The sequence below is a fragment of the Chiloscyllium plagiosum genome, unplaced genomic scaffold (assembly GCF_037043375.1).
Source record: "Chiloscyllium plagiosum isolate Xiang-an unplaced genomic scaffold, Cpla_swu_hap1 HiC_scaffold_19, whole genome shotgun sequence".
In the NCBI taxonomy this organism is placed as follows: domain Eukaryota; kingdom Metazoa; phylum Chordata; class Chondrichthyes; order Orectolobiformes; family Hemiscylliidae; genus Chiloscyllium; species Chiloscyllium plagiosum.
In genome coordinates this window covers 42929486-42943617 of record NW_028270157.1, presented here as the reverse complement: position 1 = coordinate 42943617, position 14132 = coordinate 42929486, and the positions used below count along the sequence as shown (strand labels likewise).

The 14132-nt window shown below is 40.1% G+C and overlaps 1 protein-coding gene across 5 annotated transcripts in view; it reads right to left on the bottom strand.

Moving 5' to 3' along the window:
* LOC122559625 (protein mono-ADP-ribosyltransferase PARP12-like) overlaps positions 1–14132 on the bottom strand; it is a 51704-nt gene that overhangs the window by 8465 nt on the left and 29107 nt on the right. For all 5 annotated transcript variants that reach the window (XR_006314484.2, XM_043709421.2, XM_043709422.2 and 2 more), the window contains 4 exons: positions 12124–12226; positions 10240–10336; positions 3817–3910; positions 1780–1910 (listed from right to left, as the gene is read on the bottom strand). Coding sequence is in view for 4 of the 5 variants with exons in the window: in XM_043709421.2 (XP_043565356.2) it covers positions 1780–1910; positions 3817–3910; positions 10240–10336; positions 12124–12226 (425 nt within the window). In the remaining variant the exon portion in view is untranslated. The remainder of the gene's footprint in view (positions 1–1779; positions 1911–3816; positions 3911–10239; positions 10337–12123; positions 12227–14132) is intronic.

Here is a 14132-nt window from a genome sequence, read left to right as displayed (position 1 = left end):
TTTCTGCACCAAATGGCAAGATAAGACAACAGTAATATGAATCTGGTATCTCTGGCTAAGGGGGCAAGGAAACAAAAGGCAAAGTAAGGCAATGCAGGGCAGGGGTGCTGTGATCATCCAGGTAGGCTCAGAGTGAGTGAGCATTATGAGAATAAGTAAAGAGCCTGGAGATTCAGTTTGGTCCAATCTTGAGCTGGGTGTGTGTCCCTGAGTGCACAATGTCCTTACAATGTTAGTTGCCAGTGCGCCTGATGGACAGCACTTAACCTTCATAAGTGTCCTATATGTGGATCAGAGATATGCATTGAGGGTTCTTGGATGCTGGAAAAATGGGACATTAATGTCTGTGGATGTGGATGTGTGCAGCTAGTGCACATAGATTGTGTGTTGAAATATTATTACCTGTTTCCAACATGGTGGCTGTTTGGAGGTGAATCCTCTAGGATTTCTACACAATGTTTTCCCAAAGTCTAATTTGGTAGTGAGTTTGATAATTTCAGAATCTGAACATTAACGAGGCTCATTCAGTTGTTAATAAGAAACTTAACATGCATTAATTCTTGCCAACTGGCAACTCATTGCTGACTGGTAAGAATCTTCCTACCCTGCTTGTGGAAAGTGGAAAAGATGGACCAAGACAATCTCACAGTTGAGATCTGCCCTACTGCACTTCTCATCTCATTCTTCCACATATGTCACCAAAGCTATACCCCTCAGCTCTTTATAAGACTCTGCTTCATGTTGTGAAAAAGACTTAATAAGTTTTCAGACAGCTATATATATCTGTCTGAAAACATCTCATATCTACATATATAGGTTGAATTAATGAGCAGCCATCTGTGAGATGCAGTATAATATTTGAAGTTGTTCACTTTGTTCAGAAGAATAAAAAAACAGTGTATCAGTCAAATGGAGAACAACTGTGGAATTCCAAGGTGCAGGGTGGTCATATGCAGGTACGGCATGTAATGCAAAAAGCCTATTAGGAGAGCAGTTGAACAGAGATAGATGTTATGTTTCAGGACATTAGAGATTTCATCTTGAATACTGTGTACCATTTTAGTTTCCTTATTTAAGGAAAGATATCAATGTGTTAGAGATGGTTCACAGGCAGTTTACTAGATTAACACGTGGACGAGGTTGTTTTATGCAGAAAGGTTGGTCATGCTGGGCTTATCTCCACTGGAGTTTAGAAGAGTGAGAAATGAAATGATTGAAATGTCAAAAATCCTGAACAGTCTTGACAAGGTAAATATGGAGAGGATGTTTCTACTCATGGGTTAGTCCAGAAGTAGAGGTCACTATTTTAAGATTGGGGGTCACCCTCTGAGGACTGAAAAGAGGAGATTCTTTTCTACCAGAGGTTGTGAGACTTTTGAACACTTTTTCAGAAGGTAGTAGAAGTGGGGCTACTGAATAAGGGAGAGCTGTAAGGATATTTTTAATATAGAGGTATAAAGATTCTTCTTAGACAACACAATCAAAGTTATTGGGAGTAGATGTGAATATAGAATTCAAACACAAAGTGGTCCGCTATTACCCTAGTAAGTGGTGAAGCAAGATTGAGGGATCAAATGACTTACTTCTGCTTATATTATACATACATTTTCCATGTTCCCCAGTGCTCCACTGCTGTTTAAGTAGCCTCTGCTGCTCCTTATACTGTTTTACCTTCTTAATCTCTGTATCTTGCTCTTGACTGCCTTGTTATATTTGTCTAGTATCAGAATGTTGTAAGTAGGTAGCTAGAATTGTACTAATTGGTAATGTTTTACAAACCACTGAAATATTTCCCAAAGTCCAAGGTTTTGGATTCTGTCAATTTTCTGGATTTTGCTGGGCTCCATGCTATTCTCGAAGAGGGACCGGATTTTCTTATATTCATTGGAGAGTGGAGAGAGCTGAATACGCTGCAAAAAGAATCCAGACCATGAGTATGTAAGTGAGAATGTTCAAATAAAGATTCATTCTGTCTGGTTTATTTAATGATCCAATGTTCTCATCAGGGAAATAACTCTTGGGGTGTGGTGAGGGGTGATAGCAAGTTGTTTTCTCACCAATTTGCAGGCTGTACTGCTTATCTGGATGATACTACGATGTAATCTCATGTACTGTCCATATATGGATCCAACAGGAGACAGCTGGATCGATAACGTGGCCAGCGTTTTGATTTCCTTCAACAAGGAACAGCATGGACACAACATCTAATGTGTTTCTAAAATGCAACAGGGTGGCTCACTGATATTTACACAGCCTGGCTGTCAGTAGAGGACAATGTGTGAATCACACTTAAGACACATGAGACACTTTTACAAGTTTATAAGTTTGAATGAGAACTTGGTGTGGACAAACAGTAATTTGGTAACAGACTAATAGAGCTATCTTCTGAATAGCCGCTATATGGTACCTGACAAATTGCATCACCTTACTCTACCAGTTCCTTAAAGTATTTTATCACCTATCCTTCCATTTCGAAGATGGCGGTGTTGGCATGATGGGTAGTGAGATTAGATTAGATTAGATTAGATTACAGTGTGGAAACAGGCCCTTCGGCCCAACATGTCCACACCAACCCGCCGAAGCGAAACCCACCCATACCCCTACATTTACCCCTTACCTAACACTACGGGCAATTTAGTATGGCCAATTCACCTGACCCTGCACATCTTTGGACTGTGGGAGGAAACCGGAGCACCCGGAGGAAACCCACGCAGACACGGGGAGAACGTGCAAACTCCACACAGTCAGTCGCCTGAGGCGGGAATTGAACCCGGGTCTCTGGCGCTGTGAGGCAGCAGTGCTAACCACTGTGCCACCGTGTTCAGCCTTCTGGGCATGTCTGCTCCAGGCTGGCTGCATCCTTCTATCTCTCTTTCTTCTTTATCATCTTTCTCTTTATCTTTTTCCTTTCCTTCATCTTCTGACGCCATGGAGAAGCCAGAGTGGTGTGGCGAGGCCTCAGCTGCAATGGTGGCAGTGCCTGGAGCAAGGACTCTTGGCCCCGGGAGGCTCACAGTGTGGATTTGGGGACTCAGTGAGTCTCCGGCTGCAGCAGAGGCACTGCCTGGAGTGGGGACTCCTGGTTGCAATATGCCAGAAGCATGCTTGTCATTGCTGTACCCTGAGCAGAGGCCTGGGACACATAGCAGAGATCTTGCAAAGCCCTGGAGCTGTGTTTGAAGACCCCTTGTTTAGAAGATGAACTCTATGTAATTGCTTTCTTTTCTTTTAGTAACTCAAAATGGTGCTGGATTGTGGTGACAAAACACTTTTCACAGTACCCTTTTAGCTATATGTGACAATAAATAACTCAAAAACTATATTTATGCCCAACACTGCATTGAGCCTCACCACTTCCTGTTAAGTATGGTTCAGCAGTTCAAGGACAGCAATCCTTCTTGTAAATAGCTGATGTAACAGCCCATCCATTTTGTCATTCATCAAGGCAGAATATCTTGGCAGCTTTAGTCTACCAATTGTCACGCAATTGTTTTTGATGTCATTTTGATATTTGTTCTTCGTTGTTTTTCTTTCATTGACCCTCTAAAAGTGTTGAAAACTTAAATAAAAAATTTTAAACACAGTTTTCCCCAAAAAAAGTCCCTGAATAATCCAGCACCTCAACGATGAGCTGTAGACCCAACTCTCGAACCCCCTTAATCACATTTCCTTAAGTGAGATCTAAACCACAGGGAGTGGATGATGGACCAGCACCTTATAGCAGGAATTATAAATGTGTAATCAAATACATTAAATGTAAACTGGCTGTTGCAGAATCTCAGTAACACTACGATATAATAGAGGAAAGGAGTTTACCGTGTATCCTACACTTGTTAAAGCTGACTTGTCCCAGTAATCTGGAATGCTTTTAGATTCACAGGAACTGGCTTTCCCTTGTCCTGATTGAACACTATTGTAAAATTAAAGAATATTAAATATTACACAATATTATACAATAAAGAGTCATATAAGACACTTGCAACATTTATGTATTTTGCTTTCAGTGAAATAGATATCAGAGGTGAAGAAGTGAACATTTTTTACATTTTGGTATCAGTTTCACCAACCATTCCCAAGTTCAGTACAACACAGGAGAGATGTTAAAATTACACATTCCCAAGTTCAGTACAACAGAGGAGAGAGGTTAAAATAACATGAAGAACTGCAGGTGCTGGAAATCTAAAACAAAAACATAAATTGCTGGAATATCTCAGAGTTAATATTTAGAGTCCAGTGACCATTTTACAGAACTCTGAAGAAAATTGACCTGTTGAAACTTTCCAGCATTTTTTGCTTTGGTACAGGAGGGAGGTTTCTTTGCACTGCCTGACTTCAATTACTAAACTGGTAAATACAGCATAAAATTTCTTTTGCACAATCTCAACCTCGAACACTCTTTATTATACCAATTTTCCACAAGTCATTCTTCTGACCTTTCAGAATGTGATCTAATCATATTAGATCTTTCTCTCATATATACATTATCCATTTGGTAGCCACGTTGGAATAATGCAGTTGCTCGACTCATGATTTTATAACCATTAATTTTAAGTAATAGTTCTCAAGGCAGCTGAGTGGCATGGACTTGAAACTATAAACAAATCCTGAAGTAAGACATCAGATAATCTGAAAAGGATCTTTCTATTTCCTCTTAAATATGCAAAACTCCAGGGGATTGGAAGATAGTCAGTAGAATTCCAAGATAACTTCGTCATATTTTCCAGTAACTCTAAGTGATATGATAGAATTAATAGAGGAAACCTATTCCCTATGGAGAACAAATCATTAATAATGAGGTTTCAATTTAAAACTACGACTGAGGATGGAGAATTAGAGTAAATTCTTCATATAGAGAGTTGGGGAGTTCCATCTCAAATTACACACTTTTACACTTGGCTGAAAGACAGACCATTGCATCTTGTTAAAAAAAGTGGATAAACAATTTAAAGAAGAAATAAAAACACATCATAGTGAAAATGACACATTGGGATTAATTTGGATTGGTCTAGCCAAGAGGTTCCTCTGTGCTGTAAAGTTATTTAATGCTGAATACTAGGGCATTTTGAGAGATAGTTTGCCAATAAGACAATCAGAAAACCATCTTTTGGATTAAAATTAAGTTCAAAGAATGTACAGTTATTCAGTTCTTTAGTAAAATTGATTGAGCATGCATTAAGCAGATTTTACCTTCAGGATCTGCAGAATACAGCATTGCCTGTGATTGACTTCAATTTTAACTCAAGTCTTAAAGTTTGGTGCAATGAGAGATTTCTTTTTAATCTCAGAGCACAACAATTTAAATATCAACAACTTCCTACTTGAATGTTCTGTTGGTATGTTTTGAAGGTGGCCCATATTCGAAGAAAGGTCCTAAGCCATTTTGTCATAAAGTCATAGAGAAGTTCAGCACAGAAACAGACCCTTCGGTCCAACTTGTCCGTGCCAACCAGATATCCTAACCAAATCTAGCCCCATTTGCTTGCACTTGGTCCATACCCCTCTAAGCCCTTCCTATTCATAGAGCCATCCAGATGTCTTTTGAACATTGTAATTGTTCCAGCCTCCACCACTTCCTCTGGCAGCTCATTCCATACACACACCACCCTCTGCGTGAAAAGGTTGCCCCTTAGCTCCTTTTTAAACTTTACCCCTCTCACCCTAAACCTATGCTCTCTAGTTCTGGACTCCCCCACCCCAGGGAAAAAACCTTGTCTATTGACCCTATCTATGCCCCTCATGACTTTATAAATTCTCATAAGATCACCCCTCAGCCTCCGATGCTCCAGGGAAAACAGTCCCAGCCTATTCAGCTTGTCCCTATAGCTCAAATCCTCCAACCCTGGCAACATGCTTGTAAATCTTTTCTGAACCCTTTCAAGTTTCACAACATCCTTCCAATAAGAGGGAGACCAGAATTGCACACAATATTCCAAAAGTGGCCTAACCAATGCTCTGTACAGCTGCAGCATGACGCCCCCCATCCCCCCAACTCCTGTACTCAATTCTCTGTCCAATAAAGGAAAGAATACCAAATGTCATCTTCACTGTTATATCTACCTGTGCCTCCACTTTCAAAGAACTATGAACCTGCACTCCAAGGTCTCTTTGTTCAGCAACACTCCTCACGACCTTACCATTAAGTGTATGTCCTGCTCTGAATTGCCTTTCCAAAATGCAGCACCTTGCAATTATCTAAATTAAACTCCATCTGCCACTCCTCAGCCCTTTAGCCCAAAGTCCTGTTGTACTCTGAGGTAACCTTCTTCAATGTGCACTTCACCTTCAATTTTGGTGTCATCTGCAAAATTACTAACTATACTTCCTATGTTCACATCCAAATCATCGGCACTCCACTGGTCACAGGGCTCCAGTTTGAACAGCAACCCACCACCACAACCCTCTGTCTTCCACCTTTGAGCCAGTTCTGTATCCAAATGGCTAGTTCTCCCTGTATTCCATGAGATCTAACCTTGCTAACCAGTCTACCATGAGAAACCTTGTCAAACACCTTACTGAAGTCAATATAGATTGCATCCACTGCTCTGCCCTAATCTTTGTTACATCTTCAAAAAACTCAAACAACTTTGTGAGACATGATTTCCCATGCACAATGCCATGTTGACCACCCCTAATCAGTCCTTGCCTTTTCAAATGCATGTATACCCTGTCCATCAGGATTCCCGCCAACAACTTGCCACCACCAATGTCAGGCTCACCGGTCTATTGTTCCTTACCACCTTTCTTAAATAGTGGCACCACATTAGCCAACCTCCAGCCTTCCAGCACCTCACCTGTGACTATTGATGATACAAATATCTCAGCAAGAGGCCTGGCAATCACTTCCCTTGCTTCTCATAGAATTCTATGACACACCTGATCAGGTCCTGGGGATTGAGTAGATAAATGTGCTTTTATCAGTTGAGTGGATTTTATGCATTTTACAATATCCAGCACGTCCTCCTCTCTAATATAGACATTTTTCAAGATGTAACCATTTATTTCCTCACATTTCAATATCTTCCATGTCCTTCTCCACAGTAAACATTGATGCAAAATACTTATTTAGTATCTCCCCCATCTGCTGTGGTTCTACACAAAGGCTGCCATGCTGATCTTTGAGGAGCCCTATTCGCTCCCTAGTTACCCTATTGCCATTAATGTTTTTGTAGAATCCCTTTGGATTCTCCTTAACCCTATTTGCTAAGGACATCTCGTGTTCCCTTTTTACCCTCCTGATTTCCCTCTTAAGTATACTCCTACTGCCTTTGTACTCTTCTAAGGATTCACTTGATATCTGCTATCTATACCTGACATATGCTTCCATCTTTTTCTTAACACAAAACTTCAATTTCTCTCATCATCAAGCATTCCCTACACCTATTAGCCTTGCCTTTCACCCCAACAGGAATATACTGGCTCTGGATTCTTGTTATCTCATTTTTGAAGGCTTCCCATTTTCCAGCTGGGAGCATATCAAAAGGTAAGGGAGTAGGAGAGAGGATAGTAAGAGGCAAAAAATATATAAATCAGGGAGCATACACAATTGCAGTTTTTAAAAGTGCTGCCACTATGACTGGTAGTAATAGCTCTAATAGAGATTGGCTTCACATATCCTTGCAAATCATGTCAAAGTTGAATAACTATGCAAAGCTGAACAACAGCCTAAAGAGCTTGTGATTCTTGGTAATGGTATGATAGGCATGCAAAGACCTGAAGTTATAGGGGAGAATCACAGTGTAGCCTGAATTTACAAATTAAAATTCCCATGGATAAAATCCCTCTCCAAATGCGATATTCATGTAAAATTACCCTTAGTGAGACTGTGACCAACAATGAACCTCCTATAGATGTTCCAAATAAAACACCTATTTGTGTAAAAATGCCAATAGAGTAAAACTAACAAAAAATTGGGAATTATAGAAAAATGCCTTCAAAAGTTAAGAATGACACAAAAAAAACTATTCAGAACTAACATTTAAAAACTGCATCTTATCTTGAAAACTCTTTTACATCTGGTATTCTCTTTATATACAACGGTAAAGGTAAGGCTGGAGTTTGAGCACAGTCCCATCACAACTTATGGGGAAGTTCTGTATGTTTCAATTTTCATGCACTAAGGCTTTATTTAAATACTCTTTGAAGCTGTGAAACAAAATATGCAAAGAAAAGCAGTGTAGTTTCATACTAACACCACTGGAAAATTATATGCATGAGAAGTTCATGTGGAAAGTTGCTAGGAATGCACACCTCCAAAATAAACCACTGGACATTCCACCAGCTGATAATACATTCACAGAACCATTTAGTTCTTATATATCATAAATTCTAATGATTATTCTGAGCTTTTGTTGATGCTATGAAGCCCTGAAAGGGAAATGTTCCCATCTGGACACACTATTGGTAGAGCTTTCCAAGGTCCTGTGGTACTGGCACAACTTTCCAAACCACAAGTGGTTTGTCAGAACATTGTGATTTCATGGTCTGTGATTTTATATCCATTAATGTTAGCAGGAGCAATGTAGTTGACAGTGAAGGAGCAAATTACTGCAGGTGCTGGAATCTATACTGAAAACAAGAAGTGCTGGGAATCACAGCAGGCCAGGCACCATCCATGGACAGAGAGCAAGCCAACGTTTTGAGTCTAGATGACTCTTCATCAGAGCTGACGTGAAATGTGGAGGGGGCAGCATTTTTGCAAAAATCGGATGATAGCTGAATGGGACTGCAGCTAACAAAGTTTGTGAAGAGTTAAAATATATGGAGGATTAAAGATGGAAGGCTGGTTGGGGAGCACTGAAATAGTTAGGTAAAATTTTCATCCTGAGATAGAGCCAGGTTTAGAGTTTAGTGGCCTGGCAATTTCTCCCGACCAATTGGTATGTCTGTCAACCTCTGACCATTTTGCCAACAAAGATGGCTTCTGATGATTGATGACTATCCAGTGATGGTATTAATTAAGCTAATTAAAATCCAAATGACAGCACTCTTCACATGCCATCAGAACTTTCTAGAAGGCCCCATAGCCCTAATGAAGCTTGCACATGGAAAAGTGGCAGCATCCTGCCATCAAGCTGGAGAGGCCAGAGAAGCATCTTGCAAACTGCTCCCTAATTAAATCCCAGGCTATCAGCACCTCACTACAGCCAAAGGCCATTCTGTAGAAGCTGACTCTATGTCTTTAAATAATGCCATCTAGAGGCAATGCCCACATGAGAAAGAGGAGAGACAAGGACAGATCCATAGGACATTCCACAAGTAGTAGTCCAGGGACAGTAAAATACATGTCATTTCTAAAGATATTGTGGCATGATGCAAAAATCCAAGCGTGGAAAGAGGTGAAGGAAGTCATATTTTGTGAAACAATGGAGAGAAGAGACACTGAAGGATTATGGTACAGTCAAGAAATCCAGAGGTGATAACGTGGCAGTTGCATGTTGTGGCACCAATCACGGCAGCACTGGTTGTGGTAGGGTACTGCTACCCATCCTCCTTTTGAGCTGAGACTAATAGCCCATTTAATTAGCACTGGTTGAGCAGAAACCACCAATGAATCTTACTGAGAAGAGGCACATGTCTTACATAACAGGATTAGTTTGCTACAAGTTACTTTGACTAATTGGACAAAATTTCAAAGACTATTAATAGCCAGAGATGACATGTCTGTCTCCATCAGGGGCTCATATACACTGCTTCTTCACACAAAGACTGAGTGCCTCATCAAATTGTGTGGACTTAATGCAACTTCAAGATTAACCCTTTCAGAACCATTACCTTACAAAACAGGGATCGAGGAGAAATACCATTTTACAAACATCGTTACACAGTCTGTAACTTATGGCTTTTGATTAATGCCATTGTGTGCTATGGCAAGGCAGTTGCCTGACTGGAGAACTCAAACATGAAGTTACAGGAAAAATGTTTAGGCACAATGTGAAGGAGCAACTTGTAAGATTTTGGCTGTGAAGGTGCCTTCACGGAAAAACCTGAATGTTTGGAATAAACACACCTTTTGTGAACAAGTAAAGAATCCTCAGGTTGCCTTTGCTGCTGCCTACAATTCCCACCCTGAGTTGCTTGATGCTGATGCTATTGCCTGAGCTAGAAAACATTCCATTCTCCATTATTACCATTGCTTACCTCACTGAAAACTTCAAACTGCGCAAGATAATAGAGGCTGAATAAACAAACATACAATAATGAGAAGTGCTTGCCAACCTCATTAATTGCATTTTTAATTACCTGTTTACTTTTGTCTCCACATCTTCTTTAGAGATAAATCTTGGCCTTCTCCGAACTTTATGTGCACTTTCAGAAAATTTATCTTTTTGAATCATTTCTAAGAGAAAGAAGATATACAATTTCAAATACAGGCAATGAGCAATCAATATGCATCCAGAAATGGAATCTCAAATGATTTTGTAAAATAAAATTCCATGGGCAGTGATCTAAGTAATTCAATCAATTTGTGACATACTCAGGACCATTCACAGATTACATATTTTTTTAACAGCTCTGGATAGGGATCCTGAATTGTAGTTGTTCTTAAATAGCTATAAGATTAAACTAAAGGAACAATTAGTTTTGATGAAAGCTAACTTATTGAAGATGGTGACTGGAGGAGATGCAAGAACTGCTGTTTTTCTATTGAGAACTGGAGATCATGTTTGAGAAGGTGACACTACAGCAGGTGGCCTTTTTTCAGGTTAAGGGATATCTCTGAATGTGAATATTTGGTGCAACATTTAATGAAGCATATGCATAATGAAGATACTTTTCTTATCCATAACTGACAGCCTAACACAATTTACTCAGTAGTGCCACTCGTCACATCCTCCCAAAACTTTAGGACAAATGACAATCGGAGCAAAGGGTTCTGTTTCCCACTAGAACAGGATAAACATCAAATAGCCTGAGGTTTCCTTATTAAACACTGGAGTAAGTTAAAGATTATACCTTCCAATAGTTATGACCAAACAGAAAAACATTCCTAATTCTTTATTTTTCTTTTAATAAACCAACAGTATACAAACAGATACATATTTAGACAAAAAGATCAATTTTTTTTCTTTTTCATTAAAAAAAATTGATGTTTTTGTATAAGATGTTTGGATATGAGTGAAAATTCAGGTAATGGAAACCAAACAATAGATCAACAAGATAGAAAGGAGTAGAGAAGGGGTTCTGTTTGGAGACGAGCAGAAATTACAAGCTAAATTTTAAAACAACACTTCTCAAGTACTATCTATGGAGAAGGTTTCAGTTCTGTAATGATCTCATTGAAGATTGGACAGACTCAGTGGTTAAACAGCCTACTTCTGCTTCTTTGTAGCCACCCCAATTTTGTGGAGTGAGGGTTGGGGGAGGAGGGAAATGGGTCATAATTTCCTCCACTGAATACCAGACTATTCTGGTCTCCAGAATAGTCTGTGGCCTCCTCTATATTGGGGAGACAGGCCGCCTACTTGCGGAGCGTTTCAGAGAACACCTCTGGGACACCCGGACCAACCAACCCAACCACCCCGTGGCTCAACACTTTAACTCCCCCTCCCACTCCACCAAGGATATGCAGGTCTTTGGACTCCTCCATCGCCAGACCACAACAACATGACGGTTGGAGGAAGAGCGCCTCATCTTCCGCCTAGGAACCCTCCAACCACAAGGGATGAACTCGGATTTCACCAGTTTCCTCATTTCCCCTCCCCCCACCTTGTCTCAGTCAAATCCATCGAACTCAGCACCGCCTTCCTAACCTGCAATCTTCTTCCTGACCTCTCCGCCCCCACCCCAGTCTGACCTATCACCCTCACCTTGACCTCTTTCCACCTATCACATTTCTGACGCCCCTCCCCCAAGTCCCTCCTCCCTACCTTTTATCTTAGCCTGCTGGACAAACTTTCCTCATTCCTGAAGAAGGGTTTATTCCCGAAACATCGATTCTCCTGTTCCCTGGATGCTGCCTGACCTGCTGTGCTTTTCCAGCAACACATTTTCAGCTCTATTCTGGTCTCCAACAAATTCTCCAAATCTACTCCTCTATAGATACCATGAAACTAAAATGCATCAACAATGTCACATTACATTTGTAAATTACACAGATTACAGTGTTACATGAACTGACCGTACCTTTAAAACTTAATGTTTCATTGAATTCTCCAATAGATACTTCAGCGTTGCTATTGGCCAAATAGACATTCTCAAGGTCTGCCGATGTCACATGCACGTCATCCTGTGTCAAAAATGCCCATTGATGATCAGATTTCTGGCTTGTGAAGGCTTAATACTTCAAAGCAAAGCTTACTAACACATCATTTAGTACTGTTGTTTTTTTTTAGTGGATGGAGAAGTAGGTAAACATGGACAAATGTATAATCTAAAGTTTCAATTCTGAGAGAGGCTGGAGAAAGCTCTGGATGATAATGATGTTTTTAAGTATGAGATAGGATTGCCAAGGATTATCACGATTTAAAAATAATGAAGAGATGAGAAGATTTGTTTTCTCTCTGAGTGGTAAGAGCTTTTGGAACCCTCTTTCTTAAAGGCTGTGGAAGCAGAGTCTTTGAATATTTTTAAGGCATGACAGGAAGGAGTAGGCAAGAGGTTTTGCTGACACAGGAACGGAAACTAAAAGCCAAATTACAGAAGAGGTTCTCAAGTACTATCCACAGACTTATATTTCTGATAAGCTAAGTGATGAAAGACTATTGTAATTAGGCATGAATGTGGAGTGATCAGATCAACTATGATCTTAGTGAATGGCACATCAGGCTAAAGGCTCCATGTGGCCACCTCCTGCTCCTAATTCATATGTTCAAATCCAGAGACCAGAGTGATAAAGGATACATAAAGTCATGGAGTCATAGTGATGTACAGCACAAAAACAGACTTTTCAGTCCAACTCATCCATGCTGACCAGATATCCTAACTGACTCTAGTTCCATTTGTCAGCATTTGGCCCATATCCGTCTAAACCCTTCCTATTCGTATACCCATCCGGATGCCTTTTAAATGCTGTAATTGTACCAGCCTCCATCACTTCCTCTAGCAGCTCATTCCACACACGCACCATCTTCTGAGTGAAAATGCTGTCTCTTAGGTCCCTTTAATATCTCTTCCCTCTCACCCTGAAGCTATGCCCTTTAGTTCTGGACCCACTTACACCAACCTTGTTTATCTATGATTTTATAAACCTCTATAAGTCATCCCTCAGCATTCGAGCCTCTCCCTATAGCTCGAATCCTCCAATCCTGGCAACACCCTTGTAAGTCTTTTCTGAACCCCTTCTAGTTTCACAACCTCCTTCTGATAAGAAGGAGACCAGAATTGCACGCAATATTCCAAAAGTGACCTAACTGATGTTCTGTACAGTCACAAATTGTCCTTCCAACTCCTATACTCCATGCTATGACCAATAAACGAAAGCATACCAAATACCTTCTTCACTATCCTATCTATTTGTGAATCTACTTTCAAGGAATTATGAACCTGCACTCTAAGGTCTCTTTGTTCAGCAACACTCCCCATGACCTTACCATTTAGTGTATAAGTCCTGCTCTGATTTGCTTTGGTCAAAGCATAGGTTGTTAATAAGAATGAAAGGCAGACAAAACCATACAAAACTATGTTTTACATGTAGGCGGTTGGCAACGATGTAAATTAGCAGGAGCTGTCATTATAGCAGACAGTGTAAATACATAAATGAGCAAACAGGTACATCTTCAATAAATAAAAATTGAAGGATATAGTGAGAAGATTGGAATTGAGGTCTATGAAGAAATCGATGCTTGGGCCTAATGACCTTTCCTTGATTCAGAATATTCAAATGTTCTCAGCATTTAGAAAAGCTAAGTTTTGATAACACAGGCTTCTCTCTATATCCTGCTACCCTATAAATGCTGATCAGTGCTGCCTTTGTGTCAGATTTATAGGGTTTAATTTAATTTTAATTATAAAACATAAGACAATTACAATTACAGATATTTTTGAACAGCCTGTTCAAGCATGCTATCACACATGTCTGGGTCAGGTGGGATTGAACCCAGATGCAGGGGTGCTACCACAGCACAACAGGAATCCTCAATTATAATTATAGACTGAGCATGAGATAGCTGATGTGAAAAGTCCTTCAATGCTGA